This window comes from Barbus barbus, assembly GCF_936440315.1.
Source record: "Barbus barbus genome assembly, chromosome: 25".
In the NCBI taxonomy this organism is placed as follows: domain Eukaryota; kingdom Metazoa; phylum Chordata; class Actinopteri; order Cypriniformes; family Cyprinidae; genus Barbus; species Barbus barbus.
Genome location: NC_136753.1, coordinates 15,522,251 through 15,536,714, shown reverse-complemented (window position 1 = coordinate 15,536,714; position 14,464 = coordinate 15,522,251). Strand labels below are relative to the sequence as shown.

The following is a 14,464-nucleotide window of genomic DNA, read 5'->3' as shown; positions in this document are numbered from 1 at the left end:
CTGGCTAGAACAACACCATCTGTCCTAAAATGCATCTTTCTCCATTGACAGCTATTACAAAATTAGCTATTTACAAAATTAGAATATGAATACTAATAGCCAGCTATGTCCAGCTATTACAGACCCCTACGCAGAACTGCTAACTAAATGAATGCAATACTCTAATACTCTTAATGTAATGCCTTTTTGTTTCCTACACAGAGTAGCTGAAAAGTCTGCATTTCAAAACAGGAATTAAAAAGTGTTTTGTAATAATGACAAACAAAACACGGTTCTCAAAACTTTTAATGTCTACCAGCACATGCAGATGTTGCACAACTCTCATATGTGGGAAAACATGCTCAGAAAGTTTGTTAGCTTTTTATAAGAAACTCCTAACCTGTAGTTTGATGAGAAATGTTCATTTTCATTTCTTACTGTAGCTGTCACTAATTTCCTTTTCTCTTACCATTCGCCTGAAGAAATGAGAGAATTTTCAACAGATATTTTCAGAAACAAAAAAAGGAAGGTGGATGGTGGAGGGAGAAAAAGGAGGCCCTGATTTGGTTTCCAATCTACAAAGGAAAGTAATCCTATCTGGCAGTCTAATGTGATTTTAATACTCGTGTTATATCTCAAGTGTGATTTGCCCGTGTGAAAGCTTATCAGATGTATGGGATGGAGTTGAACGTGACGCTTGGTCCTTTGCATGCGAGGCCACTGTTTGTCTAATCTTTATGCCTCTTATGGATTTGACTACCGAGCTAACAAGTGTGAAGCAGCTCATCAAGGAAGAATGAGGAGTGTGACAGGAATAGGTGAATGATTATGAAAAGAGCAACGGTTTGGGTAACATTTCTGAAAGAACCTAAATCCAGGTTTTATACAGAGCCAGATGCTTCTGGCAGATCTTAGACAAGTCCTCAGAACATGGAGCTAATGAGAGCTGAAGCTAGCTTCATATGAAGACAAGGAAACTAGAGCATCAAAGAGCATGCAAACTAGTGCCGCTGAAGTATTTCCTCTTGGATATGTGTGTAGAAATGTGCTGCGCGGCAAGTAAACTAACAGTATGAATGTGTGCTTGTAGACAACAAAAGATGAGGTCACGATGTATCACTATACATATCTATATATACACATGCATGTACTAATAAATTGCGATCTCATCTGTTGTTGTCCACATGCATGCAGATACATTAAAAAAAATCATTAAAAATTATTAAATATAATTATGTTTATATATACACACTACAATTCAAAAGTAAAAATGCAGGATTTTGCTAAAAAATCTATTTCAAATCAGGGTTATTATCATGACTAAAACTAAAACTGAAACTAAAATTAGGGCAACAGTTATCATTTTTATTTAGTTTAACCTGTATATACACTGAAATAAACTAAATAAAAACTATATATAAAAGTACAAAATTACTAATATTTTAACTAAAGTTAAAATATATATATATATAAAAAAAATAAAATCTGAAATCATACTCTGAAAATATTTATAAAAAACATGAAATAGTATCTCAATAATATTAAAATAACACTGTTTCAAATAACAGTTTCTTTGCATCAAAGGATCCTGAAAAAAGTATGTTTGGTTTGCACAGTTTTTAAGATTGATAAGAAGAAATGTTGAGCATGAAATTAGCATATTAGAATGATAGAATGTGAGAAATTTGGCAAAGTGCTTTGCCCATGACACATAAGATGTTGTGCTGTCGGAGACCTGGATTTAAGTCCAGCTTGGGTTATGTTATGGATATTAAAAAAAAAAAAAAATCCTGTCACATCTGCACTATCCTAATATAATAAAACCAAAAAAGCCAATATATAATATAACTCACACATGCATTCCTCAACATTAGAAAGAAATGACTGTATGTATGTACATATGTTGTGCATCCAGCAGAACACGAAGAAAGGACACTTAAAGGAATAGTTCACCCAAAAATGAAAATGTTGTCATTATTTACTCACCCTCATGTCGTTCCACAAAAGTTTCCATATAAGTTTCTTTCTTATGCTGAACACGCAAAAAAAGGTATTTTGAAGAACCAAACAGTTTTTGGTCTCCATTGACTTCGATAGTAGAGAAAGAAATTAAACTATGGAAGTCAATAGCGACCATCAACTGTTTGATTACCAGAATTCTTCAAAATATCTTCTTTTGTGTTCAACATAAGAAAGAAACTCATACAGGTTTGGAACGAAATGAGGGTGAGTAAATGATGGCAAAATGCTCATTTATGGGTGAACTATTCCTTTAAATATTAGTGTATGAGACCCACTGTGTGTATATAGAGCGTCGAGCAGATCACACTCACGATATAGCAGGGTTCGCAGTAGGCCTTCTTCTCCATGGCATAAAAGGGCTTCCCTCTGAGCTTAGAGCCACAAGTCATGCAGATGAAGCAGTCCACATGGAAGACCTGGTCCATGGCGGTACAACCCGTCCCCTCACCGACCACATTATCCCCACAGCTTGCACAGCGACCTGCAAAATACAGCAATGGAATTATGGTTCAGATGCAGAAGGAAAATTACATAAACTATAACAAACACATTCAATACTATAAAACATATACACAACATGGCGAGAGTGATTAAAAAAGACTGTATAGGTAAAGGTTAAAAAGATAATACATATATAGTTTAAATAGCACCATCTGCCACTTTCATGTGAAACCATTCTAATTAAGAATAGCTATTTCAAGTGGTGATAAGGTTTATTCACCCTTTTACTATCCTTCAAACCACAAGGTTTCTGCATCTATTTTTTTTTTTTCAAAGGAGATGAGATGTTTCAACTATAAAGAAAACTAACATTTCAGCTTTCAGGTTCGGAGATAATCTTGAATAAACAGCGTGTCTGTTGCCCCTTTCAAGCCAACTCATCTTTGTGGTACAACCAATGATAACAATCTACTCTACTGAGTAATTGCAAGTCTTGTGGATGAAAAGAATTAAAAGAGTCAATGTCAAAAGAAACTGAATATGAGGAGCATTTCTAAAGTTAGACTGATACCATCTCCAGGGAATTTACCCCTTTAAAGTGTTTGGATTTTTTTTTCTTTTTAAAAAGGGCAAAGTAATCGGTTGCCCTACAATTGTAGAAATCTAAGGCGCTTAATAAGGTCAGTCACTTAACAGGGACTACAGAGAATGAAGAGAATGGAGATCAATGCATCACCGCTTGCGCAAATACCACCCGCCATCTGTCAACTCACTCACTCACAAATTGTGAAAACATATGCAACTTCTCACTCAGACGATGGCAGATGTGTAAAGAGCAGCTCATATTCAAACGAATCACTAAGAAATTCCATTCAACCTCTGTTCAGACCAAACTATCCCTATATAAAGCCACATATAATATCTCCATTGGGATGAGAATAGGATTAAACAACGCATTGGCACATTGTCACACGCACAATCGTTTCATGATAAAACGAAACTTTGGAAGTGGAAAGAGCACAATCTTTTTGTTATAGGGCATCTGGTATTGCACCGAAAAAAGATCCTGATTGCATATTGTGGGACACGGCATTTGGATATCTGTAATTGAGTCGAAGCTATCTTTAATTGAGCTTAAGATGTCTCCAACTCAATGCAAAGATATCTTCAAACCAATTAATGACGCTAGCAGTTTAATTAGCAGTATCAGGAAATAATGCGCTTTAGAGCCATATCTTATGGTGTTTTCCTTTTTACACATCTGAGGACAGATACGATCTCAAAAAAAGAGAGAGTGTGAGATATTATGAATTAATTTACTTAACTTTAGTTTTGTAGATCCTCATTTTTCTTTTCTCTCTCTTTTGTGCTTCATTTAACCCTGTTTTTATAAATGATACACTCTCTGACTGCAATGAGAGCCAGAGTTCAAGCTTGTCACAGACAAAAGGCGAAGCAGTGAGCAGGAGAAATATCAGACACGCTCCCATTTTCACCGCTGAAGCTGTCGGCGGCATCAACAAAACAGACTGAACTTTTCTGCTCTTCAGATTAGATATCAAAGCTGAGCTGAATGTGAGCACCTCTTCTCAACAAAGTTTTAATCGTAGATAATTCTCCTCACGCGTGTGGATTAAGACATGATATCTGTTCAATTCACTCGATGCATTGCAAAAAGTCATTATTTAAATCAATACTTTTATCTAATTTTCCAGTAAAAAAATAAATAAATAAATACAAACATCATTAAATAAGATAAATTACTGAAAAAGCAAACTTGATAAAGAGAATACATTTTGAATTAAGTTCTTCTCGCCACTGTAAACGAGGATAAATTAAATTTATATTCTCTAAAAGTAACAGCATCGTTGATAGCTATTTTGCTAATTGCTATAAATGTACACTACCATTGAAAAGTTTGGGGTCAGTAAGATTTTTTGTTTATTTACTTTTATTAAGCAAGGATGCAATGAATTGATCAAAAGTGATAGTAAAGACTTTTACATCGTTACGATTTTTTTAACCTAATGCTGTTCTTTTGTACACAGTAATAATAATAGGACAATTTTCTTTAGCATCAAATCAGCATATTAAAATATTTTCTGAAGGATCATGTGACACCGAAGACTGGTATAATGGCTGCTGAAAATTCAGGAATAAACTGCATTTTAAAATATATTAAAATAGGAAACATATTTTGAATTGTAATATTTTTCCACAATATTTCTAAATTTAATGTATTTTAAGATCAAATAAATGCAGCCTCGGTGAGCATATAGAGACTTCAGTAACAGGCCCAAACTTTTGAATGGTGTTTTAAGATTATTATTATTATTTTATTTTTCCAGAAAATAATGTTTTGCAGTGTGTAAAGACAAAAGTTCTTAATAAGTTACTGACTAACAGCCAATCAGACCATTACTTCAATTAAAGGCACTGTGAAATGATCCGACACAAGGTTTCCATGCATTGTCACACCTGTCTACGAAATAACAGCATAAAAAAATGAATGTCATGTTGATTCATAATTACCACTTAGCTCTGTGTTGTGTGCCCCGTGTTGAACTGTCACTAAAACTAATGTGAGCTACTTCACTGACGCTTCACTCTAGATAATTTCCGCTCCAACCCCGCTGAGCTGTACCTGCAGCAGGGTTCCGCTGAGGAACGGCACAGAGCAGGCTGAGGAAATAAAGTGGAGCCGTCTGCCTGCCGCGGCTCCCCAGGGGACCTGTGGGGGTGGGTGGAATCCCAGGCAAAGGTAATCACTTCAGATGGGCTGAAACGAGAGCGGCTCTGGATCACAGGCCCCTCTGAGCCAAACAAGTGTGTGAGAGAGACAAGCAGAGAAAAAGAGAAGAGAGAACGTGAGTGGGAAATACGGCCAAGGGATGAGCGCAGGTCACCCTCAAATCCAGAGTGCAGGAAACCGTTTGGAAATCCTCTTTCCTTTCGGTGGAGTGGGAATGTTGTGGACTCACAGGATGTGAGAAGAAAGAAATCCTCAAATGCCTTATATATATATATGCGCATATATATGATTACAGATCATTCAGCAACACCTGTCTGTAGGTACACTTTATGTTTGTTATTTAACAGTCATCTAGTTTCCAAAGGCACATTTCTCTCAATATTGGAGTCAGTAGGGAATACAGAAAGATGACCCACATAGCATCAGCAGCTGCAAAGAAATCTCTGCAGACACTAAAAAAAGTCACGCACATATACATTATGCGAAGCCTAATTGGTGTAGGCAGGAGATCAGAGAGTCACATGTTCACAACTGTCTCTCTAATTGTGGGGCCTAAATGTTCTTTGACTCATTTGTAGCCGCAACCATTTCTGGTGACTCACAGTCAGTCTCTGACTGAGAATAATAGAAAAGAGTTTATTTTTCAGTTAATAAATCAAGACACTTTTACTATCAGCCACTCTATAACTACAACCTCGCAAATGGAGGAATCATGTAACCCAGTGAAATTGCTAAATGAACATAACGAAAGGCTGGATATAATGAAAGCCAGTCCCTTTTACCCCCAAAATTCTGGAAAGCCTTGAACTATATTACACTTGCTAGATGCAGATATTTAAGGGAAAGGACCAGACACAAATCCATATAGCAGAAGATCAAGATGAAATAAAGGCCACAAAACTCTAATTCAGATTTGAATTAGTCGTCATGTAAAGATCACAGGTACAGTATTTGATTACTTGTTATTTTGCAAAGATATGTGTAATGCTCAAGGCTAATCCATTTTGGATTATGTGATTAAAACTGATTAAAACAAACAAAGAACTGCCAAAAATTTGTGATTCTGGTGCAGGACGTTAACATATTTGCGGTAAAAGGCTGCAACCAGATTCCTGCATAATGAAAGCGGCATTTGTACATCTGTATCCCGCTCAACTGCTTTTGAATCTCCCCCTTAACACAGGGCAGAAAGAGCTCATGAAAGAGCCTTCACTTTCCCCTGTGTCCCCTGCTCTGGGAATGGAAGGCGAGTCTTCGTATTAAAACTTCAAATAGTTCCTTTGTAACCCAGAAGGGGTAGGAGTGGAAGAGTTCATTTACACTTTATACACTTTCTCTTCTGTCTTCATCGTCCCTATGAAGCCTCCATTCTTTCTTATATGCAGCCTCGAAAAAAAAAAGAAAATTGAAGAAAGAAGCAATAATAAGGATGGAATGAAGGAAGAAGAAAGAGGCCGAGTGTGTTGCTCACAAGCCTTGTGAAAGGCTTAAAGCGGTTAGGCATTTTAATTGGATAAAAGGAGAAGATTAAAGAGTTCTTGACTGTGTTCCATAAATAATTGATTTCTAATGTATTTGTGGTGGCAGGCAGATGCTGTTGTTTGGCGATGGTGGATGTTTTGAGTGGCAGGCCTGCTAAGATTTCCTGCACATCTCCGTCTCGCCGCTCTTTGTTTTTTCATGCTGCGATGCAAGAGGGGTGCATGAAAGCCGGCGCGAGCGCGAGCAGCAATTTTGATCTTACATCGCCGGAAATCAAAGATCATGCGTGTAAAGAGGGAACGCAAAGAACTTTTTTTGTGGAAGGCCAAACTTTCCTGACTCGCTGAGAAAAGAAGGTGCGATTCTTTAAGGAGGAAACGCAGCCTTCTCAGTACTGGAAGACAAAGCGCATCGTGACAACACGCATGTAAACAAATAGACACAACAGATCCACAACACGTATTCTGGGCTCGCAAGAACTTTGTTGCTTCAGAAAGAATATTTTGCGGTGTAAACAACAGAGCATTATTAGACAGAAATAGTAGCAATAATGCAACACAGATTCGCACAGATGGAATTCATATTGTTTTTTAGGAACAATAGCAAACAACACATTCCTGCAGCTGGAGTGAAAAAATGAAATGATTTAAAAAACATCTGTTTCAACAGCAAATTCCGCTCCAGCAAATTATGCTGCTCTAATTCACAAATTTATTACAGAGCAGTGTTACCAAACACACACTTTGTCCCCCCCCCCCCCTTTTCCCACACAAAAAGCTGAGGAGAAAAATAAATCTGTTGTGACAGGCTCTGTGTGCAGAGAATTAAAAAAAGGTAAAAAGTCATACCAAATGTTTATTTATTAGAGTTGCAAACAAATATTATTGAGGTCAAGGATGCTTGTAATGCTTGTGTTTTCATAACCTATCTATTAATTTATACAAAAATGAAGTAAAATTCACATGTACAGTGACTTGCATCAACCTCTTACAAAATCATTTGTATATTTACCATATTAAATAGCTTGACAATTTTGTTTATTAATATGATTATTTAAAAAATAAATAAATACATAAATGTTAAAAAAATTAAACATTTCTTTACATGTGGGGTAATACAGTTGAACGAAATGTCGTGCCTCACAGGACCACGGTGCTACATAAATACAGACATACAACAATGAAGTAAAAACACTATAAACCTATACACAACTAACCTACTGACAGATTTTAGCTATAAGTATACTATATATAAATATTTACCCTATACAAACATACATACATATATACACATACATATACTAGTCAACATTTGAAGTGGATCAATACATATTATATAAGCATTAATTGGGGTAGATAGTCAGAACGCAAGAATATGGCTGCACTAAAAGTTTCAGGTTTTTTTTGTATATTTTCCCTATTTTCTCTGCTGTTTGATTCTGGTTTTACTTCAAATGACAAAAAGAATGAGTGGCATCAATGTGCTTCAATCTCTCAGTGCCCCTTACCCATAACCCCTGTAATCTCATTCCCATGTCAACAAATAATGATGAGGCAGAATGGGATGTGACTCCAGAGCAGAGGGAAAGGGGCACAATGCCACAAAGCATTACCTCTCAGTGTGTCAAGCCTGCAGGGCAGCGTGCAGATGAGAGAGAGGGTGCAGGGGAAGCGTATGGGTTACATGTCCTGGAAGTAGGTGGGGAACTGTGACATGGACAGGTGCCAGGGTGTAAATAGGGCGAACGGAAAAAACGAGAGAAAGAGAGATAAAGAAGAGGGCTGGAGTGTGGAGGTGAGTGACTGCATGTTTGTGTGGTACAAAACTTTCTTTCTTGGGGTCAAACGCTCACCCACGAATGAAATCTAGCAACATGATTCATTGTAAGCCCTCCAGCTCCTTAAACTAGGCCTGCAACGCAGACAATCTTGCAAGCCTCAGTGGAGCTGTCTCAACGAAGCACAATCGCCGACCCGTGCTCTCCGACAATGAAGGTTTGTGTTAGATGATATCACCTCACATGAACTATCGCGGGAAACAGGCCCTCACTGACCATCTGAAGTGCGAGTCGGGAGGGGAAAGAGAATGGGTGCTGGGGAAAAGAGAAAGTGAGAGAGGAGAGACAGATTTAAGTGGCAAGCCACACTCTGATGTAAGACTAGAAAGCAGCGTGTCCTTGGTCTTGAAGAACTGAAACATAAACACAGCATACGAGAACAAAAAAGCAGCCAATATTCATGTGTGTCTGGAAGGAAACAGCAGGATCCAGACAAGGATATAACTACATATTCAGAACCCAATTTCATTATTTAAAGGAAAGTTCAACTAAAAATGAAAATGCTGTCATGATTTACTCACCCTTACATTGTTCCAAACCCAACTTTCTCTTCCATGGATATGAATTTTTGAAAAATATCCTGGGCATTTTTTTTAGTATAATGAAATTGCTTTATTACAAGTATTTTGAAGTCTTCCAATTGATATATCTATATATATTAGAAATACATTTGTCTGTAATTGTGTGTGTGTGTGTGCGTGTGCGTGCGTGCGTATATATACAGTTGAAGTCAAAAGTTTACATACACCTTGCAGAATCTGCAAAATGTTAATTATTTTACCAAAATAAGCCGGATCATACAAAATGCATGCTATTGTTTATTTAGTACTGACCTGAATGAGATATTTCACATAAAATATGTTTACAAATAGTCCACAAGAGAAAATAGTTGAATTTATAAAAATGACCCCGCTCAAAAGTTTGCATATGCTTAATTCTTAATACTGTGTTGTTACCTGAATGATCCACAGCTGTTTTTTGTTTGTTTAGTGATAGTTGTTTATGAGTCCTTTGTTTGTCCTGAACAATTAAACTGTCTGCTGTTCTTCGGAAAAATCCTTCAGATCCCACAAATTCTTTGGTTTTCCAGCATTTTTGTGTATGACTATGATTTTGAGATCCATCTTTTCACACTGAGGTTCAAACGCTCACTGATGCTCCAGAAGGAAAAACCATGTATTAAGAGCCGGGGGGCGAATATGACAATATGACAATATAACATAATAGAACCACAATTTTTGGAGTGTTTTATAGTACTTCTACACTTATTTTTGGGTCATTTGTGAGGGTTGAGAGCTTCAGACTCATTCATTGTAATTATATGGAAAAGAGCAACCATTACATTATTCAAAATTATGCTTTTGTGTTCCATGGAAGAAAATTATGTGAGTTTGGAACAAATTGAGTGAACAAATCCTTTAAGAAAAAAAAATACTGAAAATTAGCAGTTCAAAGATAAGTGAACAAGTTCTCAAGGAAGTCAAGATTTAGTGGAGAGGGGGGTAAGAGGCCAGAGCCCTTCATTGTTGACATGATTACAGCAGATGGTTTGCAGGAACGGAGTGGCCATAGGAAGCACTGGGACTTTTCAAGTCAGCTGACTTTCTAAAAAAAAAAAAATAATAATATAGTGTCCCATACAAGTATACTGATATCAAAAGGGAAATAACTGTTCATGGTCACGCCAGCTCATTAAGACAATACACAGTCTAAGTGTTGATTCATCTGCAGTAGTTACATGATCCAACCCACTTCTGCTGCTATATGTTTGCTCATGAGCCTCTCAACTGCTAGAAGCCAAACATAAAGGGGAGGGAGGTCTTCTAATCACCCACGATTTAAACTAGGGACACTATAATCTCATTATGAGTCTCATCTGACCACATAAACATTTTTATATTAGATTTTTATATTAGTTTTGCAATCTAATTGCACTGCCTTTACAATAAAAATGGTTATTTCAGACATTTATATGTAGCAAATATATTCTACATGATAGATAGTGAAGGATTATATATAATATATGGGGATCAGGACTGCACCAGTGATTAAAACAATCAAATGCACTGAACTGCAGTGGATCTGTTCCAAGTTTTACCTGAACTGCCAGGTTCTAGCAGTCTGTTTGTATCCTGTGGTGTTTCTCATTCTATACCACACCACTGTTGTGCTGAAGTTTCAGACCATCCCTGTAGATTTTTTTTTCTCAAAGTTGTTTTTTCAGCAGTGCTTTCCAGGTCCTCTCTGTCCCATGAACACCTTATTTTGTTCAGTAGTTACTTCAGGGACTTTGTGATCGACATTGGGCTGATATCGGGGAAAAGCTTTAAAAAAAAATTTTTGTAGGAATGCCATTATCCTATGTTAATGTATAATTGTCTTACCATTTACCTTAAAGTCCCATTTACAAAGCCCTCTGAACTTTTACTTATTTCCTCAATAAAAACATAAAAACCGTCCCACAGAAAGCTTGTCATTTGCATCAAAACAATGTTTGATTTACTCTCGATAGTCTTGATGTCATAGGCTGTGCTATTTATTAATAAAAAACAAATTACTTTACTTGCTCTTACTCATGAACAAGGAAAAACCCAACCGGTTCAACCATGAAGTCGGAAGCATCAGCTCTCAGCCAAGTTTCAGTGTTTGTATTCTCATTCACTTCTGGTCAGTTGCTTGTCTATTTTATTAACCAGAGACTTCACATTGCCCAAGGCAGGTAAGATCTGGATCTTTTCTTTTGATCCAAAGCTAAACACAAGCTTTATTTCCCCAGAATCACCACGGGGACCCATTGGCAGCTTGTAAACAAAGCATGCAGGCTGTTGCTTCTTATAGTTCAACAAAACTATTCTTGTAGTCCATTGTGGAAAAATGTATTACAAATTTTCAAATGCCAATAAAACATGAAACATTTGGTTAAACTATGTCTGTTGTTAGTAATGCTTTGACATTAAACGTAAAACAATAAAACATTCAAAATATGAAAATGTTATTAATGTAAAATATATAATTAAACGTTTATAATATACAATTAATTGGGACCAACAACTGGGAAAATTTGATAAAATCATAAAATGACCAGAACTCATTTTGGTGTTTTATTTGGTGTTAATTCTGTGTTTTATTCAGTAATTACCCATAATCAACTTTAACTAGGTGCTAAATTCTCTACTGTAGTACTGAGCAAATTGCATTCAGCACTGATTTTGTCAGAACATTGGCGTGTGCTTGATTTGCATAATTCCTTTAGTGCATCTGGCATTAAAACAATAAAGACAAGAATATGTATACACTATCTGATATTATGTATGTATAAGTGCATATGTGTGTGTATTGTGTATAAGATATTTATTAGTGAACTCATGTTTTCACAAACAAAGAGGGCCTTCGTAAGATGTTACATAAATTTGAGTGCCACTATAAAAGTAGACAATGAAAAGGATGATTTGAAGTGAAGAAAAATCTGAAGCTGACGGCATACAGCAACTTTATACAGTATGTGACTTTAATGGATGGAGTAGTAGTGTTTTTGTGGAAACTGTCATATTGGCCTGCACACCGAAACCTTACCGGCGGGACAGAGTCAGTGCAGTTCTTGACCCGTTTTATAGTTACAGCACTTTAAAATCCTACAAATCCCACGTTTTCACGCACACACGTGGGAGTGAATTTTAAAGCACACTCCTGAGACTTCGCTAAGGGCAAGTGAGTAATATGCAAATGTTCAACCAGAGTATCTAGGACAATGCACAATGCTCTCTGATAGAAAGCTCTGCTAATACACTCCGGGACATTGTAGCCTTTTACAGAAGAGTTGATAGTGTTGTGTTTGAAACACAAAGCTGAATGCCACTTGACCCATTTACTATAGTCCAATGTCTGGGGTCTCGGCCCTCTACTATGTGTTCAAAAAATCTCAAACTCTTCCAAGATTCTTCATCAAGTTTTCATGACAAGATATCTCATAAATTATAAGAGCATCTCCAGCTGACTTTAGAAAAACGCTGCTATTCCCAACTCCTAACCACAGCACAAAGAAAAAAGTTCTGGTTGACCGTTGAGTCATTCGCCTTTCGAAATCTTTAATCTGATTTTTCAAAATCTTTGATAATTGATCTGACACGTTTGCACCCGAGAAGTTTTTGAAGAGCCAAACTGTGGAGGTAAGGAATCGCTCCTCATCTAAACTCTTCTGAGAGTTCCCTAATGAGTTACTCAAACGCAATCTCTCCGAGCACAAAAAAGAACAGGATCTCTCACCGAGTATACTGAGATAGAAATATCAATTAATCAAAAACTTCAGAGACAGTTTTGGTAGCGATTCACTCGCACGACACATACAGTATGCCTCAAAGTCTGCATTATTCAGTTCTGTGTCCCGCTTGTGCTCTTTAGAAATGAAAATACCTCGTAATGGAGGGAGGAAGTGCTGTGTCTTGGCTTGAACTGTGATGAATGCAGCCAACTGTGAAAACTATTATGTGTTCCTTGTCTTTTAACAGATTATGTTCTAGCACAGTGTACAACTGAATTACCATGTAACCAATCTCTGCTAATAATTACACCAATGTATCTCACCTGAGACTTAAGGCATGTTGTATTCAGAATGAGAAACAGAAGAAAACTAAATCGTGTCTGTCTCTGGAGACCCCAGGTCCTCTGCTCCGGCAGCACAAACTACAATATCCTCAACTGAGGGAGCGCTAAGCGTCCAGCCGGGAGAGATCATGGCATTGACTCTGATTAATTTAGTTAATTGTTAGCCTTGGGGTTCCACTTCAGCAGTCACTCACAACACCCGCTCTATCCCCTATCCTGCCCTTTTAAAAGGAAGGAGGCCTTGAACAAGCAATCAGATGGGTAGCAATTAGAGAGTTTCTTATACTCAAAGGGTTCCTCGTCTTACAGCGCAGATCTTCAGAGGAGTTCTGGATGACATAAGAGAAATCTTAGGGGAAGGAGATGTGTGGGGAAAAAAGCCAGCAATGGAAGAGGTAAGAAAGACAGCGGTCTTGGTTTAAAATGCTGGTGCTTTATGTATGTCTTGTTTTGACATTATAGACCCCATTAAAACAATTTTCTTTACTTTTCAAAATATTCCTTTTGAAACAGGACATTGAGATCAAATCAAAGGGCTGCTTTTAAATTACAGTTTGGCAAAAACAAATTTTGCTACTTGCTATTGCTTTATGAACAGATATTCTAGAGAACATTTAATTGGCCAAAAAAAGTATGAATTCTTTGTTTCCCTTTTTTAAGTGTTTAGTGAAAGAAATGGTAAAGGAATAGTTCACCCAAAAATGAAAATTCTGTAATTGATTACTCACCCTCACGTCATTCCAAACCTGTAAGACCTCCGTTCATTTTCGGAACACAAATTAAGATATTTTTGATGAATTCTGAGAGCTTTCTGACCCTGCATAGACAGCAAGGCGGTCAAGGTACAGAAACGTAGGACATCGGTAAAATAATCCATGTGACATCAGTGGTTCAAACGTAATTTTACGAAGCTACGAGATTACGTTTTGTGTGAAAGAAAAGAAAAATAACTACGTTATTCAACAATTCGTATCCTTCGCATCACCCTGGCGCCATTTTTGGAGAGTATCCACTGAATGTAAACAGCGTATGCTGTTCTGAGTCAGCTGCGCCACGCGGATACGTTGTCTATGTTGTTTACACTGTGATCTGAACGAAAACAACGTATCCGCATGGCGCAGCTGACACAGAACAGCATACGTTATTTACGTTGTTAATTTGTGTTCCGAAGATGAACGGAGGTCTTACGGGTTTTGAACGACATTAGGGTGAGTAATTAATGACAGAATTTTCATTTTTGGGTGATTTATCCCTTTACATAACAAAATAAATATAAAATAAAATAAAAATATTTTCCAGTCAAGTAAAAAAAATGTAAACACTCTAAAAAAAAATGTAAAAGAAATTGA

At 37.0% G+C, this 14,464-nt stretch overlaps 1 protein-coding gene across 2 annotated transcripts in view; it reads right to left on the bottom strand.

Annotated features, from left to right (window-relative positions):
* Positions 1-14,464, bottom strand: part of LOC306845192 (lipoma-preferred partner-like) — a 188,171-nt gene that overhangs the window by 26,221 nt on the left and 147,486 nt on the right. For both annotated transcript variants that reach the window (XM_079377842.1, XM_079377843.1), the window contains exon 8: positions 2,313-2,482. In XM_079377842.1, coding sequence (XP_079233968.1) covers positions 2,313-2,482 — 170 coding nt within the window. The remainder of the gene's footprint in view (positions 1-2,312; positions 2,483-14,464) is intronic.